Source organism: Aspergillus ibericus (assembly GCF_003184845.1).
Source record: "Aspergillus ibericus CBS 121593 unplaced genomic scaffold BO80scaffold_4, whole genome shotgun sequence".
Lineage (NCBI taxonomy): Eukaryota > Fungi > Ascomycota > Eurotiomycetes > Eurotiales > Aspergillaceae > Aspergillus > Aspergillus ibericus.
The window spans coordinates 934,683-959,424 of NW_020292102.1; the positions used below are offsets into that span (position 1 = coordinate 934,683).

The following is a 24,742-nucleotide window of genomic DNA, read 5'->3' on the forward strand; positions in this document are numbered from 1 at the left end:
GTCTAACTGGCTACAGCCAGCATCACGGGATCTGGCCATTTCCCACCCAACAGAGTGTGACCTGGACGATCCATCCCTCCCTGATCTCGAACAAGAACCCATCATACGCACCGCTTGAGATCATGCTTATCTCGCAACGACCTATTCGAGACGAATATCGATGCAGAATGCTCCGGACCCTGGGAGCATCCCTGCAATGAAGATCACGAACGGGTGACATCGTTTTCTGCAGCCTGTACTTGACACGGGGCTAAGGAAAAAGCAATGATTTGCCCTCCAGCCCCATCAGCTGCCACGATCTCTAGGCTGGCTTTTAAGTGAGGGTTGAACAGAAGGCTGCGACAATGACTGACATTATGAGAGGTGTCAGAAGGTCAGCTAGGCATTGACTTGCACGCTGTATCACCCAGTGTGGCGGGCCTCATATCTCTACGTCCGAGACACACCTCTGCGATATAACTACGCTGGTACGCTGTTTGGGATACTGATAGGGATCATCCTGCTGCCTGTTGCCTGGAATTGCAATCTGATCTCATCGGACGCCACTATACGCGTGCCCAATACAGATATCAATGCTAGCGGACTGGTCAACATGTGGACCTTCATATTGCAGTTCTTTTCTACTATGCTCCAGTTACGTTTGTCAATGACCAAGGATAATGAGACGATAGTCCCGTTCAATGTAACCACAACCGCTTTGCCATGCTATGTGGTGGAATATGGTGAGCAATCGGAAGACATCCAGTTACAATATGCTAACTCTCAGAGAGCACCGCTTGTCTGGCTTTATAGCAAGGAGACGTACATGCCATCTGATATCGGACAACAGCTTGTACATACGAACCCAATGGTGAACTGGACAACAATCAAGGCAGCACCATCACCACTAACCCTCAATAACCTGGCTAGCCTGAACAAGTTGGGAAACACCAGCGTCTACCTGACTTCCAAAGAAGGTATTGACGCTGATCCACAGCCAAGATGGCTTCATGGCGTGACACCAAATGCGAATGGCAAAACAGAAGGCGCTGTCTCATCGACAATAATCCTTCATGACCACGGAGACGGGACAGTAGACGCATTCTACTTCTACTTCTATGCGTGAGTGATCCAAAGTACCGAAGGCCAGTGTTAAAACATACTCAACAAATGAAAGGTACAACCAAGGAAACACAGTATTGGGCATGCAATTCGGAAATCACATCGGGGACTGGTGCGCAATACACCCATATCCGGGCTCCCATATCCGAACTAACACTTAATAGGGAGCACAATATGATTCGGTTCAAAAACGGAATCCCGCAAGCACTCTGGTACAGCCAGCACGCAGGAGGCGAAGCCTTCACTTACGACGCAACGGAAAAGAAAGGCAAACGACCGATCGCATACTCTGCGAATGGCACCCATGCCGTATACGCAGTACCCGGGTATGATCTCAACATGGCCCGGCACTTCCCCGAGTGAAACAGCACTGAGACAATCCATTCTTCATATAGCTCCCACGACCACACGATCCCTCGCTTTAACCTCCCCGTCGGACCGGTAATGGACTACACCGACAGAGGAACACTTTGGGATCCAATTGCAAACGCATACGCATATAATTTCGACGCATCCAGCCAGACGTTCCAGCCCTACGACCTGCGGTACCCAGTCAACTGGCTACACTTCAACGGGCAGTGGGGAGACGACGCATTGCCGGGAGGTCCGGAGCTGTTTGGACAAGCGAAATACACTGCGGGCCCGAACGGGCCAAAATTCAAACAACTTGTACGGTCGAACGTGTGTCCAAGCAGTCCATGCGTTGTTCTGCCTTTCCGTATCTGGAATGAGAGCGAGAGGCCGGACGAGTGATGATTCCTGCATGAACATATCATATTATATCGTTTGTTGACTCATGGGTAGGTAAATAGATAGATAGCACGACTGAACCGTTGAGAAGACGGACCCAGAATCTGACGATCAGAAGGGGGAGGGGTGTGGGTATGTGGATTGTGGAGATTGGGGCACCGTACGGAGTAAACAGGCTATACTACTCCGTATGTGAGTGCTATGCTGTAGATACTAGATACTGATAGGTACTTTTGGTCTCAGTCATTCCTTAGACATGATCATCTGATGTTTTGATTGCGACCAACTTGCCCACTTCAGCTGAAACAGTACATACGACCAAGGCGAGCAAACTTGGGACCCGAGGCAAGTAGTCTGTACTACAGAAGCTTATGGTCGAATGCCCCAAATGTTTTCCACTAGGTACGCTATGCTTGTTGGTTGGGTTTGGCTGTTCCTGATAATGGTCCGATAGTAACTCAGGGGCTGGTCGGGACAAGCAAGCGGGCAAGGTGTAATTTTCGGGATTGCACTGCTGTCATTGATGGGCTTACTTTACCGTATTGATACCCGACCACGTAAGATGTTGGGGCTATTCTCGAACGAGAGCGCCTCCCCGCACTAACAAAGGGCAAAAAAAAGAAAAGGGGCAGTTGTGTGTTCTAGAGCAATTGGAGAGAGGAAATGCAGAGAGAACTGCGTGCTGAACTGTTCGTACAGTATCTGCTTGCCCCTGTCTCAATGCTTATCGGTCGCATGTTGGAGCAGCCAGCCATGTCCGATCAGTATGCTGGGGAAGCGATGATTGAAGAGTGACGACAACAGGAATGGATGCACGCCTTATGCAACCACAATCTGGTGGACTCAAGGGATGGATGACAGTCGACAGCACGGGATACCCACGTGTGGATGGAGTTTTGATCACCGCCTGACGCCAGCATGAGGGCGTATCCAGCCCGTATCTACCGAACAGATACTAGTAGATAGATACCGGTCTAACTTCTAGGCCACCGGATACCCCAAACCTGAATGGATCCCGTACTGCACGAGCGTTGAGATATGAACGTTGGGATGATCATTCATAAATATTCAGACAGTCGTGCCCGTAGGAAATTGACTGATCGGCCTTTTCAATCTGCTCTGGAATTGCTATCGGCATTCCAACCGAAACAAAGCAGAGTCGTGATGCAAACCCCCATTCCACATAAGCTGACTTCGGCCCCCTATATACCCCACCGGGTTATGCCGACGCACGAGGAGTCGTAGTGCATGGAAGAGGCGTGACTGGAATCGCTAAAACGACCTGCCCCTCCAGCGTGAGAACCAAACTTTCCAGCTAGCCGTTCGGCCCTAGACCGAGTCTGGAGTTAGAAACAACCTAACTACTAACCTAATATATTTAGAGGGCTTGCTGAGTGGGGGAAGATGGGAGAGGTCGAGCTCCCCTGCCGGCTGCCGTTTTGCCCCTGAATTTCATCCAGCTCAAAAAGCTTCCCGAGCTTCTTCTCCGCCCAGTAGACGACGAGGTGTAGAGACAAAGAGAAAAGGGTAAAAAAATACCCCACGAAAAAAAAAAGAGAGCGAAAGCTCGAAAACAAAGGTTGTCGGCGAGCTCACCAAGGTCTGAGACCCCAACGAGCGTGACGGGCAGAGCTAGTTGAGCTTTTGTTTGCGTATGAAGTCGGTCCGGAGAGAGGAAAGCATCGCCTGTTCTCCGTTCTCACTGGTCGATCATCATCTGCCCGCCAGCGCCGTCATCCTTTTGTGCCGTGTCCTTCTGTTCCCACCTTTCTCATCCTTCTTTTCTTCTGAGATTATTGATCTTATCTCAATTGTATGCGCCGCATTGGTCGGACGCTGTGAGCAGGCATCTCTTCGACTCTCCCTGGTAGGATCCTGAGCCACCGGACAGACCCAACGTTTGTTCTTAATACCAACCTCCGCCGCTCTATAGAGGTGACGTGGGCTTAATCGACCATCGCTTGCTGGGCTTGTGCATGTCGATACTGGGATCGCTCAACTCGGTGCGCTTTCAACCGTACCTTGGGAATTGACTCTGTCGCGGTGGTCGAGTATTCCGTTCTAGTTTTCGAATTAGAATCAATTCAGTGGACGAGGCGAGGCGGTTGTGCCACAGTTGACGAAAAGGAGGAGGAACACGCGACTGTTTTCAGGATAAGCGTGTAAGTTTGGTACGTTGATCATACCTACCTTATACCCGAAGAACATAAACTTGCGCCCATCCCGGAGGTCTGCACGATCCCCAGCATAACCTTGCTGGCGCCGATTCCGAGAGGAGTGATCTGGGTTGGGACTGACTTTGGGTTGGCTTTGGTTAGGAGATTTGATCGATTGACCCGTCCAGAGCCTTCCTTTTCAAGATCGAGCTCGAAAGGAAGCGAGTGCGCTAGAGTGACTGATCCTTTGGCACGAGAGTGGCCGTCTATATCTGAGACACGATTCATTCCCAGAGTCCCCACTTTTTCCTTTGGCAAATCCCCCCATTTGTGTTACAGCCAGTCGAGTGATAACGGGACTAAGGGAAGGGCCACCCAGAATAAAAACCAATGGCAACCGCATCACCAACACCCCGGACCCCGGGTCGGACTCAGCCTTCCGAAGAAGTCCCTCCTGTCGTCACCGACACCAAAGATCAACGCAGAACCTCGTCGCTAGGTTTCCTCCGTCGCTCTAAGTCCATAGAAATCCTAGGTGAAAGGAGGTCATCTGGCAGCAAAAACGGCAAGAAGATGCCAAAGCCTCAGCCAACAGAGGACGACGCTCGCCGTCAGCGCGAATCCATGATGTTTCAGCAACCACCCCGTCTTCCAGACCTCTCCCCGGCTCCGGTTCTTGAGACCTTTGGCGGCGATGAGCGCCAGGACACTGTTGCTGCTCTCTCGAGACAGCCCGCCCCATCTCAACAAGCCGTGCCCCGCAGCACGATAAGCACGCCTGTTGCCCCAGAGCCCAACGACCCCTATTCACGAGCAGAGAGTATGACACACCGCGGGCGTTATAGTTACGCGAGCAGTGCGGTCAGTACCGTCAACAACCCCCGTCGGCTGCGTCGGCGCAAGGACCCAACCCCATACAAGTGAGTCGCATTCTCTACTGTCGACTACCGGGCGATGTGAAGTGCTTACCTGCTCTCTAGTGTGCTTGTTATTGGCGCCAGTAACTCAGGCAAGACCTCATTCCTCAATTTCCTCAAGAGTTCTCTGGAATTGCCGCCGCACAAGCACCCCTCTCGCCTCCCAGAGGAAGTTGTACACCAAGCTCGTCAATCTCCCGCCAACGAAGGCTATACCTCCCACTATCTGGAAACAGAGATCGATGGTGAGCGGGTGGGTCTGACATTGTGGGACTCCCAAGGACTGGAAAAGAATATCGTCGACATCCAATTACGCGGCGTGACGGGTTTCCTGGAGAGCAAATTCGAGGAAACTCTGAGCGAGGAAATGAAGGTTGTCCGCTCACCCGGAGCCCGAGACACTCATATCCATTGCACTTTCTTGATTCTGGACCCAGTGCGCTTGGATCAGAACATAGCGGCTGCCGAGCGGGCTGCACAGGGGACTCCGAGACCAACTGACACACCCGTCATTGGAGTCCTCGACGAGCGCCTTGATGTACAGGTTTTGCGGACCATTGTAGGAAAGACCACCGTCGTCCCGGTCATCAGCAAGGCCGATACAATCACCGCAGCCCACATGGCCTATCTAAGGATGGCGGTCTGGGACAGCTTGAAGAAAGCCAATATCGATCCTCTAGAGATCCTTGCTTTAGATGACCAAGAAGATTACACGTCCTCCGAGAGCGACGATGAGGACGAAGAGGCGCAAGGCCAAGAGGCGGACCAGCAGGAGGCCGGCGTCCCACGCTCGCCCTCCCAACGCAGTCAGAGCACGCGCAAGTCTTCTGCGTCCCAAGTTGCTGTCCAACACATCCCTTTCACAACCCTATCTCCGGACCCCCATTCACTAAAAGCCGGCGACGAGCCCGTTGGACGCAAGTACCCGTGGGGCTTCGCTAATCCATATGACCCCGAGCACTGCGATTTCCTCAAACTCAAGGAGGCCGTCTTCACTGAGTGGCGGCCTGACCTTCGGGAAGCGAGCCGTGTGGTCTGGTACGAAAGGTGGAGAACTAGCCGGCTGAACCGTAATGTTGCTACTGCTAGTGTTGCTCCCCAGAAGAAGCTATTTACGGGTAGAACGGGTCCAGATGTGCGTCGGTTCCGGTAATGACTTGCAGCCTGCAATCATTTCAGGATCTCCTCAGCATCCAACCATCTTCTCTTCCGTCTGCTTTAACTGATTTTCGCCTCTTTTCGTCCTTTGCTGCGTGCGGTCGCGCCCGTGTATCGTCCCGGACCCGCGGGTTTACGTGTAGTTCCGGACTCACGACGTTAATGCCGACTTGTCTCAATGACTATGCAAGCCCTCTCGGAGAAGAGTTGGGAACCATGCCCGAAAACCATTCATAAAATGGAAAGAACCGATACCCTTTGTCTGCTCTTAATGGGCTCCGGAACTCAGGAGCGAAGCGCCTCAGCATTTCGTGTTTCATCTTTTACAAAGCCGCGTGACTTGGACGTCGTATTTTGCCTTTCGCATTTGTCCCGAGAGCTTAGTTGAGAGAAGCGCCCGATTTCCTATGTAATTTTGTTGTTGTTCCGAGTTGTGTGGCTCTCTATGGACTCTCGTGAGACTTTGTTTCCATTCCTACCGTACCTGTGATATCAATTTCGGTGTTTCCGTGCCTTTCTAATCCGCACAAGCCCAATCTTGTGTGCCCAACGCAGCATATGGCTGCTTTGGACTAGTTATCCGTTTCTTTTGTGTCTCCCCTTCCCCGCGTCTTGTTCTGACTGCTGTCCTCCTTTATCTTCTCTTCCATCCCCTTGTATTCTCCAGCTTTTTCCCCCCTCCACAGCTTGTCAGAATTAAAGAGCCACTGCCCAGTCTTTTGAGTTCCCTGCGCGCAGGCACCCATGTTTGTGTCTCCCAGTCAACGACCCTGGCAGATGTGAGTCAGCCCTAGACACTTGGTTGTCGACGGGACTGCCGCTTGCCTCTGCGTTGCTCTGCTTCATCTGTCTGAATTGTCCTGTCGATCATGTCTCCACCTATGAAGGAAGAACAGATCATTCGCTTCTGGCCAGTCGGATCCGGAAAGGGCACTCCCGTAGCCATGAAGTTTGATTGTTAGTTACCTGCATCACCTGTAGAGTAAGAGGGCCAGTGGAAGGCGACCAACAGCTTACCCAACGCCATGTCCAGGTTGCTGCACCCTTGATCCTTCGCGCGAAGGCTGAAGACGCCGGATCGGCCAAGCCGAGCTCGCGACAGCCAATGACCGCCCGTTGCGCGAAAGGTTCGTAGCTCCGTCCAGGTGCCGGCGGAGGATATACGAGCACTAAACCGAGGCAGAGAGGGGCGGGTTGACTCACGGCCCAGCCGGTGGGAATGTGGACTCTGGACCCCAAGCTTTGCTGCGCCGTCATTCGTGAGACCGGTGGATATTCGTTGCACACTGCCGCGCTGGGTGGGCCAGTGTTGTGCTCGCAAGGCTGCAGGCAGGAGAGTGCGGCTCCCAGAGGCGCTGAAGTGCTCGAGTGACTGATTCTTGAGGGAAAGCCAGAAAAGGCGTCTCGGAGCAGAATGACTGGACACGACGATGGGGGTGGCCCTGCAGCCCCGCGCCTGGGAGCGCAGCTCAGCTGAACTCGACGCGATTCCGTCGATGATCAGTTGCTGTGTGTTTCCCTCCAGCCTTGGCCGCACGCCCGACCAGCAGTGTCACTCGTCTGCTTCTCTTCCTCTCTCTCTGCTAGGTAGTTCTTCTTCCTTCCTGGCCCTTTCCTCTAGGCTGTCTTCTTGGTTTAAATCCCGTTTTCAATTTTAACCTTGATAACCTTGACTAGTGTCTTCTGTGCGTCTAACCGCGACTCTTCCGTCTATCCCGCCCTCTCTTGGTGGGCCATCTGTTGTCGCGTTTGTCGCACTTATCACACTTGTCGAACTTATCGCAGCCTCAATCCATGTCACTCCACGTTGGCGACCCACGGTCGCGAGGCCGTTCCAAGTCTCCAAGCGGCCGTATCCGCGAGCGTTCCAAATCTCGCGACCCTCGCGTTCCCTCCGCCGCTGAAGCGACCGGCCAAAGTACTCATAGGTACCTCGCCTCTGAGTTTGCGGATGGGAAGCGACACTCTAGATCCCGAAGCAGAGGCGCGAGTCCAGGGGGCCCTCATCCATCCAATTTACGGTATGGACCTACCGGTCCTGAGTTCCAATCTGATGGACGGGGACCCTACCTGCGAGCTGAACATGGCCGCGATTACTATTACCATTCCGATTCGGGCGACAGCAAAGGAGCAAGACGCGATAACAAGCAGTACCCCTCTTCACCTCACCGTCGATCTGTGCACTACGACAGCTCTTCGGACCCCTCCTACTCAGATTCGGACGAAGATGGGCTGGCATACGGTGATCTTCCTGAAGACCCAGAGCGTAGCTTTTATGGGTTTACAGGCAATTCTCGTGCCCAAACTGCGGGTCGCGATAGCGCCATGATGTCCGGGGCCCTGAACGGCCACGCATCTGACAGTAATAAGCCATCGCGCTCTGCAGGTCCTCGGAAAGACGAAGTCACAGGTAGCCACCCCAGCTACGCGAAACCAGAGCCGTTCCAGTATACGGCACAGACTCAGTTTGCTCACACCAGGCCCGGCTCGTCCCAGTACCCAGGTCATCCTGCGTCATCTGCTCAATCCAACTGGGCGCCTATCCCGGAATGTGAGCAGCCGGGCTTTGTACCGCCGCAGTCGCAGGGGCAAGGCCAAACCATGCCTGGGGCATTTCCACTTCCTACCACCAGTCATCCAGATGTACCTGCGACAACCGCCGCAGCAGCCTTCTCCTCCACACGTTACGTGACGCCGGAGGGGCTGCAGAATTCCTATGCATCGTGGAGTGGTCGCCCAGTTTCGATGCCCGGTGGCAATGCATATACTCCAGTGGCTTCAACCCATCAGCGCACTGCTTCGAATGACGCGGCCGCTAAAACACCATACGCTGCCCCGCCTCAATACCAATATGCACACATTGATCCCAATGTCAAGTATACTTCCAAGAGCGCAAAAGAGAGTCAACCCAAACCACTTTCACATTCGGCAGCGCCGCAATATTCCACCAAGACTAATGCTAGCCAAACGAAAGAGCCACAGTACGCTGATGCCAAGTTTTCTGCTAATCCCCAATTCTCCAAGCCTTCAACGACCCGTTCGGACAGCGGACCTCAGTACGTCGAGATCACGCCCGGGAACCGAGCCACAAGCCGTCCGCATAGTCACTCCGTCTCTTCCGCCAACAACCTCTCGGTCGCTGGCCCTGACCCGAGCCATCGGCCTGCCAGCCCCATGCTAGAACCCTACAAAGGGACGTACCAGACTATCTCTCCAATGCCGTCACCTATAGTCGTTGTTCCCAGACTGGATGATGATATATCCGACATGGAGCTTCTGGGAGAGGAGTCAGACGGGGGACTACGAGAGCACAGGCGAAAAAAATCCAGGGATGGGAAAGACCGCAAGGGACTGACTACCGACCGGGCGAAGAGGGAGAGCAGCCGCGTACGTTACGAGCAGCGGGGTTCCGCTGGGGAAGAGTCTCTCGTTGTGATTACCCCCGGCAGCAGCCGCAAGCGTGTAACTTTCTACGATGCGGAGCCGGACGCAAGGATGCTTCAGGAAGCCCTGTCACACACACGTACCGACAACAAGGCTTTGATTCGCGTGTTGCCGCATTTAACCGGCGAGGAGGTCTTGGAGCTACGCAAGGAGTATAAGAAGCACGTGAAGCTCCACGGGAAGGGTGTCAACATAGCCAAGCATATCCGGCTAAAGCTGGCAAATGGGGCGTTTGGCAAAGTGTGCTATGCAACGGCGCTTGGCCGTTGGGAGTCGGAGGCGTTCTGGGCGAACTGCTATTACCAGTCGAGCAACTCCCGGCGCGAACTTCTGATCGAGTCTCTGTTCGGCCGCACCAACAGCGAGATCCGCGAGATCAAGGAGTGCTTCCGGGACTCCCGATACCACAACAGCCTGGAGAAGTGTATGAAGGCCGAGCTGAATGCCGACAAGTTCCGCATAGCGGTGCTCATTGCCTTGGAAGAGAATCGCCAGAGCGAGCGCGATCCTATCGACATGCATTTGGTGGATCACGATGTGGACGAGCTCCATCGAGCTTTGGTCACGCCCCATGGAGGCGAGACGGCGATGATTTGCATCATTGTCCGACGCAGCGATTCGCACCTGCGGGAGGTGTTGCGTGCCTACGAGAAGATGTATGGCCACAATTTTGCCAAGGCCATGATAGGCAAGTCTCAAAACCTCGTGGTATGTGTCCCGTCCCCATCCCTTGACGTTTGCGGACCACTAACTGGGCCTCCAGGGCGAGACCCTCGCACACATCCTCAACGGGGCCATCAACCGGCCCATGCGGGATGCTCTGCTACTGCACCAAGCCCTTCGCGAGTCTCGGACGGGCAAGGAGCGGTCGGAGCTCCTGATCTCGCGTCTGGTCCGGCTCCACTGGGAGCCGCGACACCTGGAGCGGGTGAAGAGCGACTTCCGGCGGCGCTACGGCCAGCGACTGGAAGATGCGATTGCGGAAGAGGTCCTGACCAGCAGTGGAGGCAGCGACTGGGGGGAATTCTGCATTGAGCTGGCCCGGGGCTCAAAAGCCCTGGCCAGCCGCAGCTGAGGGTGCTTTCCACACGGTGATTTTGGCATTTCACGAGGGAACGGGGGCCTGTATGTCATTTCGCCATGAGCGTATGTAATGATGGTTATGACGATAACGACAACCACGACCACGATAGGAATAATGATGATTATGATGATGATGGTGCTGGCCTGACGAGTTACTGGACTGAAATCGAGTGCGACAGGACTGAAATGATCAGATTTGGTTGGCGAACCAGGAAATTTTAGCCTTGCGAATTGCACCCGCGTGCCGCATCCACCGTGGAGATAGCTTGCTTTAGTGCGGCCGTGGCCTGGTTTTGGCCCGGACCCAGACCATTGAGACCAGAGTCCAGAGCCGAGTCTTGCCTCAGGGGCTGACTCAGAACCTAAGTTGGTGGTTTCTCTTTCGGAGCGACTGGACCACCACTAATGAATCGCACCGGGGAAACATGTGTGCATCACGGTTCCCTCCCAGATCGAGGATCTCTTGGCAAGAAAGGGGACAGTCAATCATGAGCGGGTCCGCCGACCGAGCCGAGTTTGACAGCCCCCATTCAGGGAGAGGTGGTTAGCTGAGAACCCTGAGGACCCTGCCAATGCGGACCTGGTGCTCTCTCCCTCACTGGCAGTACTCCGTAGAATTGCATATCGATAATCGGACCCAGCACTTTAGCGGCATACGTAATCGGAGCAAGCCACCCGCCAATCCCGACCATTGCACGACTATTCTTGTCCTGTGGCCATGATCAAACGTCAGCCACCAGGCCTATCTAGTGGTCGACGCGGGATGGCAGACAACTTTTGCTTTGCTGCCGATTCTCCCCTATTGGATCGCCAGACGCAAGATTGTGTGGGAGCTGAAACGAAAAGGTGTGTCTGGAAAGTTGGGATAGGCCAGGGCCTAGTTAGCGTCCTCCTGGTTCCATCCTCGGGGGCCTTGGCCGATCTCCGGGTCCAGTTCAACATATCCTTCCTGACGCGGACACGCTGGGCGGGCTGGGCGCCTCCGTGTAAGGCGGACATCTGCAAATCAGACTCGATCATTTCCGGGATGGCTTATCTTTCTTTTCCCTTTTCTTTCCTGCCTTCTCCCCTTTCCGCCTTTCCTTGGCTTCCGTTCCTCTCGTTCGGCGTTGCCTGTGCTGGAGAGGTTCACTCTTTACCCCTCCATGAATCATGAATCCGTGTCTGTTTGCGTTGCTCTTTTGGCAACTTGCATTTGCACAGCGCCGAGATGAGGATCTTATGTCCTTTGTCACGGTGAGTGGCTGCTCACGGTAGAGGCTTGATTGTCGCGTGCTCATGATCGCCCCAGCTCCCCGAAGTCAGGGCCCTGAAATTCGAAATCACCCACCACAATCGAGACCGGGCGAGTCCCGGTTACTGGTTCGTCGCTCCGTACGGTCTGATTGACCCGGAGACTCCGACACGCAAGTATCTGCAGTATCAGGTCGGACCCTATATCTATGATCAAGATGGCGTAAGTTTCCCCCCACTGCGGTCTGTTTCCAAATAAAACTGAATCGTTCGCGGCGACCAGGTTCTCATCTGGGCCGGATCACCCATGTTCGACAACCGAAACGTCTTCGATTTCAAGGCGATCCACAATATCGACGACAAGCCACACCTATCCCTGATTGCGCAGCGGTCCTTTGACGAAACGGTCCAGGGAAGCGGTGTGATTTTGAGTCAGCATTACGAGGTCGAGTCGCAGACCTTCAAGTTGCCCAACACCTGGGAATTCAATGTCCACGAGTTCAAAGTGCTCGACGGCGCCAAATCGGCACTGGCCTGCGTGTATCAGTCGAAAATGCTTGACATGACTGATGTGGGTCATCCAGGGGAAGAGAGGCTTTTCCTGACGGGGGGATTTGCAGAGCTGGATCTGGCCACGGGAGCTCCATTGTTCGAATGGGACTCGGCCGACCACCTGGGCCTGCATGAGACCGACCGATTCCATACGTGGGATGAACCGATGGGCCCATTCGGATGGGATTCCGTGCACATGAACGCGGTGGATAAGAATGCTGCTGGCGACTATATCATCTCGATGCGGTTCACGGATACGATCTATATGATCTCCGGAGTAGATGGCCGGGTGATGTGGCGATTGGGGGGACCAGAGAGCAACTTCATCCAGGACTTTGTCTTTTCCAAGCAGCACGATGTTAAATTTGTCGAGTCGAACGGAACGCATCACATCATCTCCTTCCTGAACAATGCCTCAGATGAGATCACGACGGATGAGACCGTCTCGTCGGCCTTATTCGTGGAGCTGGATACGGCAGCCAGCCCGATGACAGCCCGATTGATCGCACGCTATAACCGTCCCGATGGACAGCTATCACGACTGCGCGGCAATGTTCAGCTTCTTCCGAACGGCAATGTCTTTGTTGGCTGGAGCGAACAAGGTTACCAGAGTGAGTTTTCCCCGGAAGGCGAGGTCTTGATGACTGCCCGGTTTGCGTCCGATCGCTTCTCAACCTACCGCGCCTACAAGTCCGAGTTCACTGGTCGGCCTCGCGCGCCCCCTGACCTGGTGGCATCTGTATACGGCACCAATGAGGACGATCTGACGACCGTCTTCCACGTGAGTTGGAATGGTGCCACGGATGTGGCTGGCTGGAACTTCTACGCCCAGGCGTATGATGGCGGAGCCCCGGTGCTTATCGGTTATGTGAACAAGGCCGATTTCGAAACCATGTACATCGCCCACGGCTTCCTAGACTGGGTGTCGGTCGCGGCCATCGACCACGAGGGCAATGTGATGGGCACCTCCGCCGTGCATCGCACCAAGACTCCTGACAACTGGAAGACTGCTGGCTTCGTAGGGTCGTCCAAAGGTCTCGCTCCGATGAATCCGTCGACCATTTACAAGGAGGGCCAGGCCAGCGGGGATTCTCTGAGTCATTCTGCCTTGTCGGATGCTGATACTAAGGATCTCGTGGGCGCGCTCTCCCAGGCATACGAGGTCGTCCGCGGGCTCGGAAGCCTCCTCATCCTCATTCTGGTCGGGTCGTCTATTCTCGGGATTCTCTTGGCTGTCTTTTGGGTGCTCCGCCGCCGCCGGCAGACACCGACCTATCGCCATGTTCCGTCGGAAGAGAGTTTCCCTATGGAAGAGAGCCATTTGCGAGATAATGGGTCTGATTAAAGACGTGATGACGGTCGGCGACCCACAGAGAAAAGATGGCTTTTTGTACGATGTAGAAGTCGCATGATTCTTGTATATAGCTTTGGTCTTCATGGAGAGATGCATCAGTTAGCCTCGAGAATGTCGTGTCATTAGAATAGACAGGGGGATGCACCTTGCGGTAAAGTATTCGTCACTGGTAGGAATCCCAGTTCTTGTGGATGTACTCCGTCGAAGCAAGGCAGATGGCGGTCTGCACATCTATGTATCTAGATAATAGATAGTATCAACCGAGCCGATGGCATGGATCCATGGAAAGGCGAACCGTGGTTCACAGCAGTGACAGCACCGTTCTTCCACGTTCGAATAAACATGGGGGTCTAAATCCTAGGGGTCTCTAGCTAACAAAGAATTGAAAACGTCATGGGTTCATGGAATTGCGCAATCGGAAGAGCGGAGGCTATCTATCTTCCAATCTTCTAATCTAAGGTTGCGGATGTCTCACTCTTAGCTATCTTTGGGTGGTGGATGGAGGTTACTCGATGCCTTATGTGGGGAGTGAGACAGAGGGTAGCACAATGGTCGTATTGTGCTTTCTTTTGCCTAGCATTTCTAACTAGTTGAGGTGTTGTGTACTATGTACATTGTGCATACATAGTAGTTGGTATCTCCGGTGGGTCGGACTATCGCAGCAGGCCTTCCACCCACACTATCGACGGAGTATCTCTTTGTTGTAACCCCATCGACAGCTAGCCCCCTGCTGAGCCTTTTCATCCACTGCGGTTCGAGTTATATCCCCCGGACTGTGGTACGCGGAACGTCCAGACCATCGTCTTTGAAACTGATCCGAGGCTTGTCTGCACCTTATGCAAGCAGCCCCCCAAGATGACACAGGATTCGAGAAGAACACGGATAATCTCCAGGTCTTTCCATAACCTCGGGTAATTGTTACGATCGGTGAGATGACCTGCTTTTTGCCCGTGAGATCGCGCGTACTAGTTTCTGCACCCGACTGGAGCCGGAAAAAGTAAAGGAGGGGTTCCTTTTGCGTGGTACCTGCATTGGTGAAAGGGTTGGGTACTGGCGAGGGCCCCGGCAGCAAGCCAGAGCCATCATCCGTGCCACCACTGCCGCCATCCGATTGCTCCCCACCCCCCCATCAATTCATCTCCGACTCATCCTGGATCCTGGTCAGCCCCGGTCACACTGCAGCCATGCCTGCATCCTTCTTTTCGTCTGACTGGTGGACTTCGCGGTTCCTGGACGCAGGGGAATGAGGGGGATCCCGAGATGTTACTTTCTCACATGATGCCATCACAAATGTCGGTCACACTGACCGATTTAGTTCCCTCCCACCGCAGGCCAAGCAGTCCGATACTGGCCGACTGCTTCCCTTACCTAAAGAGTCGTGCAATCGCGGTCGATGGAGATGGCTCGATGGGGACAACGGTCTGGCGGTGACTTGGCGATTCGGGGGGTAAGCACACCGCGGCCACCGAGGTCTCTTTCGGCCGCAGGCCTTCGATCTGCAGGTGTATTTTCGGACGCTGAAGAGGCGGGAGGATCGATTGCCCTCCAACGCCATGTTGCCTCCTGCCGTTTTTAGACAACCTCCTTTTTCAAGTCGAGCAGGTCTCAGGCTGGCTGGCTGGCTGGCTGTTTGCCTGCTTCTCTCACGACACGGAGTACTAGCTTCGGGGAAGATCCTGTCACCTGTTGCTTGTTTAATCTGTCGGTATTGCTCGCGCGGACTCATGATATTGTCACTCATTCATGCCCGCATCCAGTAGGTAGTCACCTGCATTCCCCGGCCGTTGATGAAGACCATGGGGTCTGACCGGATAGCTTCTAGCCCGCTCTCGCTCGTTAGTGGCCCAGTCCAATGCTCAACTTCATTTCACCACAAGTATTTCGGCGGAGTTAGTGGCGCTTTCTCTTGATCACGTCGTGCGCGCCTCGGTTGGCTATTTGCGTCTGGCCCGAGGCTGACCTGCAATCGCAGCGAGACTACTACATACCTTAAATTAAAGATTGCTCGGTAAGACTTGATCACACTCCGCCACGCCTTCATACCGGCCCCTTCCTTCCATGAATCATCTTGTTGCTTTTCTCGGACATATGGATGTGGGCCGCATGAGCGCCCTCCACTCGGAGATTGACAGGTCAGACGATGCTGGGGGTGCTTTCATCATGCATTTCTGTAGCGTGGTGGAGATTATGGAAATTTTTTTTTGTTGACCAGACTCCTGACGATCCGAGTGTGCCTTTGTGCTTCAAATACCCCCCTTTCCCCCTGGAATGTGGGATCGATCACTACATCGAATTTTAAACGTCACTGACATTCCAGTGCCCATTCCAGGCGCCACATTTCCCGACCTGCAAAACTTTAACGTATTTTGGCATCGTCATTCCGGTGGGGAAAAACAAAGGAAGCACGGTTATAAAGGACTATGCTTGCGGGTTGAGTATCCAGCGGTCAAATCATCATGTCTCGGTTCTTCATAGGTTTCTTCTTGACAGTTCTGGCCTCCTTGGCCGGGGCCACCTCCGTGTTCTCGCCCGCTCGGCCTCCTGCATTGCCACTGGCTGTCAAATCACCGTACCTGAGCACTTGGCTGTCGGCGGGGAGTGATGGAGGTAATGGTGGGTATCTTGCTGGGGCATGGCCAACGTTCTGGGGGTAAGTACTCCTAGTTATGCTGCTTGCTATGGCCTCGACGGATACTAAATCACCCCTATGGATAGGGGTCAGATTACTGGCTGGGCTGGTATGGTTCGTGTTGATGGTAATGCGTATACCTGGATGGGAATTCCGGGACCGGCAACGGTGAATCAGACTTCATATGAGTACACATCCACGAAGAGTGTCTTCACCATGAACGTTGCGGACAAAGTGGGCATGAACATTACGTTCCTCTCTCCCATCACACCGAATGATCTCAAGCGGCAATCTCTTGTCTTTTCCTATGTGGACGTGGAAATTGAATCTCTCGATGGCCAGGCCCACGATGTGCAGCTATACGCAGATATCTCAGCGGGTAAGTACTGTTCCTGTAATACTGGTGCCCAGACACCGCGGCGTTCCAGGTGTGATAAACTGTCTGACTCGCTACAGAATGGGTGTCGGGAGACCGGTCTACCACTGCGACGTGGGACTATGGGGTCACTGATAATGGTGTCGCCTACCACAAGGTCAGTCGCCAGACCCCGCTTGCCTTCTCCGAGGTCAGTGATCAGGGAGAATGGGGAGACTGGTATTGGGCAACAGGCAACAGTCAAGGCATGACCTATCAATCGGGAGTGGCCGACGACGTTCGGGAAGCTTTTGCCGCGAACGGAACCCTGAGTGACTCCAAGGACACCGATTATCGTGGCATCTCAACTAACTGGCCGATCTTTGCATTTGCTCATGACCTTGGATCGGTTGAGTCGTCGACTGGAGTTCTATACTCGATTGGTCTGGCGCAGACTGACGCAATCCAATACGAAGGGAATAGCAGTGGGACCACCATTCTGCCTTCTTTGTGGACCAACTATTTCAGTACGGGACCAGATGCTGTAAGTAGCCGAACCGATCGCTACAAGAGAGCTATACTGACGTCGATCCAGCTGGACTTCTTCCATAATGACTATACGACATCCTCTTCGCTTTCTTCGGATTTGGACAACCAGGTATCCAAGGACTCCATTGCTGCAGCTGGCCAGAACTATCTGGCCATCACTTCGCTCACTGTTCGTCAAGCCTTCGGTGCAACCCAGCTGGTTGGAACGCCGGACAACACCTACCTTTTCATGAAAGAGATATCCTCGGATGGAAACGTGAACACGGTCGACGTCATCTTCCCGGCGCATCCCATCTTTTTGTACACCAACCCAGAGCTTCTCGAACTGCTGTTGAAGCCACTGTTTGAGATCCAGGAGTCCGGAAACTATCCCAACAGGTACGCCATGCACGATGTGGGGAGCAACTATCCCAATGCGACAGGCCACCCGGACGGCAATGACGAGGCGATGCCACTTGAAGAATGTGGAAACATGGTCATTATGGCCTTGACATATGCTCAGAAAGCGAGCACAACCGACTACCTCTCCGAGCATTATACCCTGCTCAACCAATGGACCGCGTACCTCGTGGAAGATGCAATCTACCCCGCCAACCAGATCTCGACGGATGACTTTGCAGGAAGCTTGGCGTATGTGCTGTCTTGACCCTGCATGATAAGCGATGCTGACATTAGCTATAGGAACCAGACCAACCTGGCCCTGAAAGGTATCATCGGAATCGAAGCCATGGCTGTCATTAGCAACGAGACCAATCACTCTGACAACGCGGCCAACTATACTGCTATCGCTCATAACTACATCGACAGATGGCAGGTTCTGGGTGTTGCACAGGATGCGAACCCTCCGCACACGACGTTGGCCTACGGCTCCAACGATACTCACGGTTTGTTCCCAGTCTGATCTTATCAACCTATACTGATGAAGGCAGGTCTCCTCTACAATTTGTATGCCGATCGGGAATTGAACCTGAACTTGGTTCCTCAATCGGTGTACGACATGCAAAGTACTTTCTACCCCACTGTACAGATGAAGTACGGAGTACCGCTAGACACTCGGCATACTTACACGAAGAGTGAGTTCACAATCCTCAGGTATGCTCCAATTACTAACCTACTGTGTAGGTGACTGGGAGATGTTCACTGCTGCAATTGCATCATCCGACACGCGGAACATGTTCATCGATGATCTTGCGGAGTGGATAAGCGCCACCCCCACAAACCGTGCGATGACTGACCTTTACGATACAACCACCGGAGAGTGAGTCTGCCCCGGCAACCTTGTATTACTGTGCTGACCTATCTAGCTACCCATCAAGCACCTTCATTGCCCGACCCGTTATGGGGGGCGCCTTTGCCTTGCTCCTACTCAATCAAGGCGATTGATCCTTGGTTCGTATATATACTCATTTGTACTATGCCCTTCTTGGTTCCGTGGAACCGGTATTCTTTCGCATCCGACGTGCAGGCCACTCGTTACGTATTTATATTCGAGCTTTTTATTTTTAGCAGGGCTCTGATTGCTTGCTTGTTATTAGTGCCGTGGGCTAACAGTGGCATCCTGGGGCCGCCAAGTACATAATTTCGTTGATAGGCCGCTGCAAATAATACTGATTATTGTGAAACTTGATCGCGTGATGAGTGGGAGCATGATAAATGGATGTAAAGTAGAGGTCATTGCGTCATCAGATGCAATATTTTGAAGGATGCCAAGCCTCATGCAAATCGGGAACAGAAACCCAACAGATGAAATTCAGATCCAGAGACGAGATCCAGAGATGAACTTTTGCAAAGAACCATAAAAGGAGGGACTCATACGCAGCATCACACGTAACAGGCCAAGCCCCAAGAACCAGCAAACACCTCACAGCACATCATGAGCCAGCTCTTCAGTCACAGAGTTCGAGTCCGTCCAGCCATCAAACGAGCGAATCAGACCTATAAACACACATTAGTCGATCCACATCCCAACACAATCAGAGGTTATCAAGGGCAGGTAGACACACTGTAATACAACATCATCGCCTCGAGATGAATATCAATATCAATTCTCTCGTCCACGGTATGAATATTCACGGCGCGACCAGCGCGCGACGGACTCCACCGGTAAATATTCCTCGACAGAGACCAATAGAATCGCGTATCGGTGTTTCCGGTCATGATGTCACCGCTGACCACGACGGTCTTGCCCTGGAGGCTGGGGACGGATTCGAAGACGGAGCGAGTGACGCCGGAGAAGCGAGCCCAGACGGGGTCGGTGGTGATGTCGGTTGGGCTGACGGGGGCGGGGCTGAGGGCGCCGTTGAGGGTGGTGAGGGTGAGGTGGTTGTTGAGGGAGGGGTCGACTTGATCGTTGTCCGGGAAGGCAGTTAGGGAGAGGTTGTATTTATTGACGATGGGGGAGATGATGTTGACGGCGCGGGATTTGATGAGATCGGGGGATTGGTGGAGGGCGACGCGGTAGTTGACGACGGCGGAGATCTTTTCGGGGAGGGCGTTGGATTTGACGCCGCCGGTGATGATGTCGGCGGCTTGGGAGGTTTGGAGGATGAAGCGGAATTTGGAGCCGCGGGAGGCGGCGAGGTGCTCGGCTAGGGAGATATAGTCGGTGGATTGGAGGGCGGAGGCGAGCCAGGGTTCGACGTGGGCGGGGGAGTGACGGACTTGGCATTCGAGCATTTTGCGGGTGGGGTGGTGGGGGTCGAGGACGGGGATGAAGAGGTCTTCGCGCTCGAGGGCGTAGATGATCTCGGAGATGATGCCGATGCCGGTGTGCGCGGGGGGCACGGAGCTGTGGCCGCCGGGAACGGCGAGGGTGAGGACGACGTCGAGGCTGCCTTTTTCGCCGACGCCCGGGAGGGCGTAGATGATGGTGTCGTCGGAGTCGTCGACGGTTTCGAGACCCATGCCGCCTTCGTCGAGGATGAATTCGAAGCTGTCGGGGCCGTAGGTGTTTTCGAGGAATTGGGCGATGGATCCGGCGCCGAGGAAGCCGTGGGATTCTTCGTCGAAGCCGAAGGCGAGGATGATGGTGCGGGTGGGGTCCCAGTCTTGGGAGAGGAGGTCTTCCACGACGGATAAGAGGCCGATCAGGACGTTCTTGCAGTCGCTGGCACCGCGGCCCCAGAGCCATTCGCCGTCGAAGTGGCCGTCGAAGGGGGGATAGGTCCAGTCGGAGGCATCGTTGATGGGGACAACGTCCTGGTGGGCGGTGAAGAGCAGGGGCTTGAGAGAGTCATCGGTGCCATTGAGGGTGAAGACGAGACCGAATCGGTTGATGTGGTCTACGCGGGCGTAGGAGTGACTGGGTGGTGTTAGGGGAGGGTGTGTGATAGGGATGGGAGACGTACGTGAGGGGGAAGAGGGTCTGCAGGAGGTTCTGGAAGTCGACGAAGGGAGCGAACTTCTCGTCGTAAGGGTCTCTCATGTAGTCGTCGACGGTAGTTGGGACTTGGACGGCCCTGGAGAGACGATTGACTTGGCGTGACTTGAAGGAGCTGTCCTCGACGAACTTGAGAGCGGGGAAGAGCCCATCGTCCGGAACGTCAACTTTGGGTGCCAGGGGGCAGAGGCCGTTGGTATCTCCCACAGTGAAGGTATCGAGAATCTGCTGTGGGGTGGGAATGCTGAGGGCTGCCACCGAGGGGACGAGCAGCCCTGCGACAAGAGGAAGCAATTGGAACTTGGTCATCGTCAACTCCGGAAGCTTTGCTGAAGAGAGATGCCAGGGGAAGTCGGGGGATAATATGAGGGGAAGGCCGACGCAGGGCGTACGTCAAGACATTGGGTTATCTTATCGCGGAGTTGCGCCATCCACCGCCTGTCGTATCTATCTATCTGCCAGATGATAAGTCGGCCGTCGGCTAGCGGACGGGGCCGCCCAGATTGCCATAGGAGGAAGGTTGCAGAAAGATTAAATTGCGGTAAGCGACGTTGGGGGGACAGCGGCGGAGAAGGCGATATCTTGGGCTGGGTAGTATATGATGGCGAGGACTTCGGTGGCATCAAACTGAGCTGCCATGATGACTTGGTAGTGCCACTCCCGGAGTATTATTCGGGCAATGCCACCACCAGACTAGCATCGTTCGCTGCAATCGAGTGACAAATCAAGGGACGCACTGTGCGTCATTAGTCTCACCAGGGATCGCGACACCCCTTTGGTTGTTGCATATCATCGGCCGACATCAAGGCGACCTTGACTGGTGGAGTCCCACGTTCGGGATCACTTTCCTCCTGACACAGCAGCCTCGGATAACTAGTTAGAGACCTCTGCATCGTCTGCAGAGAAAAGTCAGTGCATCGTGGCGCTATCAAGCTTGTGATGATCGGCGCTTAGCAGGTTCGGTAATTTATGCGGGCCATTCGAGCATTGACGGCAGCAATTGGAGTGGCTGAACTAGAAAAAGATAGGCGCAGAGAACCCGAAGATGAAGAGAGAATCATCGAGCCGGACAAAGGGGGATGAGGCAGTCTCGTGATCGAAGCAAACAAGCCAACGGCAAACTGCAAACTGCAACCTCGCGATGGATCCCATGTCCATCCCGCTCGCTGCCACCCGCCCTCCGATCCATGGGTCAGGAAAACAATACCCGAGCCATCCACCCAACTTGGGCCTTCCAGGGACATCAGGTCTTCAAGAATCCAAGAATCCCAAATTAGGTACTGAATCAGACACAACCCAACTCCAGCGTCTGACAATCGATAGTCGGCCGCGTGGTGGTCTCAGAAACCGATAGCGCGACGATCGTTACATCATCGGGCCAACCCTCATCCCTCGCTCGGGTACCTGGCGAACGGCAAACACACCGTGCGGAGGCATTGTGATGATGAAACCCCCAAGACAGCAAGGGATCGACCGCAACGCGCGGGACGTGGAGCCGAACGAACCCTTTGGGAATCCGGAGAACCAGACAGGCGTTCGTTCACGCGATCATCCGATCGGCATTCTGCTGCGTTTCACCCGCTGATTTTTTGTCAAACTCAAGTTCCAGGGGTGCCAACCATAGGATCAACCAGTATATAGGTGGAGGATGCTGCCATGTTTGGAATCAGTGCTATCGTTCTTTCTATCCTGTATTTACTACGACGTATATACGTGCCACTCTTTCAACCCGAATTGACTGCATATTCGCTCGTTATCAACATGCCTAAATCCAATACCAACATATTCACCCTCTCGATCCTTTCTCTTCTAACCAGCGTCTCCGCCTACACCACCGTGGGCTGCTACACCTCGCCCGGCCAACTAGTCTCCACGGGTACCTATCAATTCCAATCCCAAGGCTACTGCCAGCAACTCTGCACGCAGCAAAACCAGCCCATCTTCGCCCTGCACAACGGCAATGAATGTTACTGCGGTGACCAGCTGCCTCCAGCGGAGGATCAAGTGTCCGCCACGGAATGTCGGATTCCTTGTTCGGGATTTCCTTCGGAATATTGTACGTTTTCCAACTTCCTATGTACCTTACACAGCCAGAATACCTACTTTTTACTTCCTATCTACCCAAGTATATCCAGAATCGAAAGTAAATCTAACCTCTTAGGTGGTAATTCTACGACCTGGCTGATCAATAACTCCACCACCACCACCACCACCACCCCCATCAACCTAACCACCAACACCAATACTAAGATGAAACGCGCCTCAACCACCAACACCGAAAACGGCATCGTCATTGCCCCTGACTCTGATTCCTCGGACTCCTCGGACTCCTCGATCTCCCCCGAAACCATCAAAGTCAACCCCACGATGGTGGAAACGGGTATCGCGATGCCGAGTTCTTCTGCTGCGGAGGATGGAGCTAAGACTGCTACTGCGGTGCCGTCGGTGACGGTGACGTCGTCGATGGTTGTGGTGGCGTCGGCCACACCGTCCAGTACAGTGGCTGGATCCGGATCTGGTTCTGGGTCGGTGAGTAGTGGGGCGGTGGTGAGTCCGAGTGCGAGTGTTGGGGCTGCCCCCGGTGTAAAGTCAGGGATGGGTGTGCTTGGGGGGGTGGTTTTGGTGGTTTGTTTGGGGGTGTAGATTAGATTCTGATTGCTTATGTGGGGTAGGGGGGGGGGATTGTATGTATGTATAGCTATGGGTGATGTGAGCGATGTGCCTAGCCAGGAGATACATAATGATGGGGTTGGATTGGAGAAGAAGGTGTATCGTGGATTTAGTCTCGCGGGTCGATTCTGGTATGTTTCTTGTATAGGTGGTTTAGTTTGTTTGGTTTGAGATATCCCTTTGCGTGAATACATTATGTTTTTTTTTCCATGAAGGATTGGTCTGTTGGTAGGAGTATCTATCTATCTAGATACATGATTGGATGTGTATGTACCTTTCAGACCATACCAGATCTAACCAGCTTATCCAACCATTCTCAATAACACGCTACCGGCATAATTTAGATCTAGACAATACAGCATCCTAAAGAGTACCAAAGAAGACGGTGAACCCCTTCATGCTACAACTGGTGAACCTTAACTATGTATAGCTATGAAGCTAAGAGAGAAACCCTTCTAAGCCCCTCTAAAGATCTCTATCACACTCAGTACAGACACAACGAAGGGGAAAATATGACTGAGATCTCCCCGGACATGTAACCCCGTGAGCCTCTCCTCCTATGTAGTTTTCCTTTGGAGGTTGCTTTGGGATGTATTATGTAGATAGATAGTAGACTTCATTGATCACAATCTTCTTTTCTTGGATTGGTATGTAGGTGCTGTCTATATGCTAGGTAGGACATGACTCGAAAGGTATATATACCCTTGCCCCGCTGCCCGCTACGGCGCCGAGACTTATCATCCACTGGGCTGGCTACATGGGGTTTCGGAAACGGGTCCCGGATTTGGGGTGTCGAATTGTTATTTAGCTATGGGATGGGAGAATGTCCTGCTGTGGTGTATTGTGTAAATGGGTGACTATAAGAGGGGTATTATAGGTACTATCCAAATATGGCAACATCAATGGCAATGTCGTGTGATGAATTACAGTGGTAGGTCCCATTTGATTTCGATAACAGAATCGGTCTAGGTGCAGGGGCTATTATCACGAGGAAAAGAATCAAGGAGTAAGTCTTCTCTAGCGGTGAGCGGACACCCAACTATACTAAGCTAAAACTAGCCAACGGCGACAGGAGAGCACTAAGTGGATAGCCTTGTCAGACAGGGCCTCTGAATGGTCACGCTCAGCCGCTCAGATGGCACAACGAATCCTCATTTTTAACTACAATTCTTAGCTTACTGCCACGAGGCAGCTAATCACTGAGGAACCATCTCATTGGCAGCGAACCAGCGATCCTATCAGCACTAAGGATTCAGCACAGTCTTGGCCAGTCCAGTCACCCCACCTCGAAGCCATGGATAATTTATTCAGGGCCTGGGAAGCGTGGCACGGGCTGAAGAGTCGTATTCATATTTTAGTCGCGGGCTAGTTCCCTGTTGGACTTGAAGGCGTGCATTCAGCCTCGTCCTGGG

The 24,742-nt window shown here is 53.6% G+C and overlaps 6 protein-coding genes across 6 annotated transcripts; 5 read left to right on the top strand and 1 right to left on the bottom strand.

Moving 5' to 3' along the window:
• Positions 1-100: 100 nt before the first annotated feature.
• BO80DRAFT_398681 (vacuolar protein sorting-associated protein 62) lies at positions 101-2,229 on the top strand. Its single transcript, XM_025717435.1, has 5 exons — positions 101-722; positions 771-1,101; positions 1,157-1,213; positions 1,266-1,427; positions 1,497-2,229. The coding sequence occupies exons 1-5, from the start codon at positions 593-595 to the stop codon at positions 1,852-1,854; spliced, it is 1,038 nt and encodes a 345-aa protein (XP_025579453.1). The 5' UTR covers positions 101-592; the 3' UTR covers positions 1,855-2,229.
• Positions 2,230-4,397: 2,168 nt separating this feature from the next.
• Positions 4,398-10,601, top strand: anxc4 (annexin ANXC4; the record flags this gene model as incomplete). Its single annotated transcript, XM_025721929.1, has 7 exons — positions 4,398-4,927; positions 4,988-6,063; positions 7,266-7,303; positions 7,347-7,419; positions 7,587-7,591; positions 7,868-10,234; positions 10,290-10,601. The coding sequence occupies 7 exons, from the start codon at positions 4,398-4,400 to the stop codon at positions 10,599-10,601; spliced, it is 4,401 nt and encodes a 1,466-aa protein (XP_025579454.1).
• A 1,073-nt stretch (positions 10,602-11,674) lies between these two features.
• Positions 11,675-14,067, top strand: BO80DRAFT_421772 (uncharacterized protein). The gene is made up of 3 exons (XM_025718683.1): positions 11,675-11,845; positions 11,901-12,065; positions 12,126-14,067. Exons 1-3 carry the CDS (start codon positions 11,762-11,764, stop codon positions 13,737-13,739), a joined length of 1,863 nt encoding a protein of 620 aa, XP_025579455.1. The 5' UTR covers positions 11,675-11,761; the 3' UTR covers positions 13,740-14,067.
• A 2,137-nt stretch (positions 14,068-16,204) lies between these two features.
• gta1 (glutaminase GtaA) lies at positions 16,205-18,664 on the top strand (the record flags this gene model as incomplete). The annotated part of the gene is made up of 8 exons (XM_025720757.1): positions 16,205-16,398; positions 16,464-16,756; positions 16,834-17,276; positions 17,328-17,911; positions 17,963-18,165; positions 18,211-18,354; positions 18,404-18,539; positions 18,586-18,664. 8 exons carry the CDS (start codon positions 16,205-16,207, stop codon positions 18,662-18,664), a joined length of 2,076 nt encoding a protein of 691 aa, XP_025579456.1.
• A 337-nt stretch (positions 18,665-19,001) lies between these two features.
• On the bottom strand, positions 19,002-21,354 carry cps1 (Gly-Xaa carboxypeptidase). Its single transcript, XM_025713989.1, has 3 exons — positions 20,629-21,354; positions 19,285-20,582; positions 19,002-19,216 (listed from the first exon to the last, which is right to left on the bottom strand). The coding sequence occupies exons 1-3, from the start codon at positions 20,967-20,969 to the stop codon at positions 19,143-19,145; spliced, it is 1,713 nt and encodes a 570-aa protein (XP_025579457.1). The 5' UTR covers positions 20,970-21,354; the 3' UTR covers positions 19,002-19,142.
• A 1,067-nt stretch (positions 21,355-22,421) lies between these two features.
• BO80DRAFT_345966 (WSC domain-containing protein) lies at positions 22,422-23,303 on the top strand (the record flags this gene model as incomplete). The annotated part of the gene is made up of 2 exons (XM_025715346.1): positions 22,422-22,716; positions 22,822-23,303. The coding sequence occupies 2 exons, from the start codon at positions 22,422-22,424 to the stop codon at positions 23,301-23,303; spliced, it is 777 nt and encodes a 258-aa protein (XP_025579458.1).
• Positions 23,304-24,742: the final 1,439 nt, after the last annotated feature.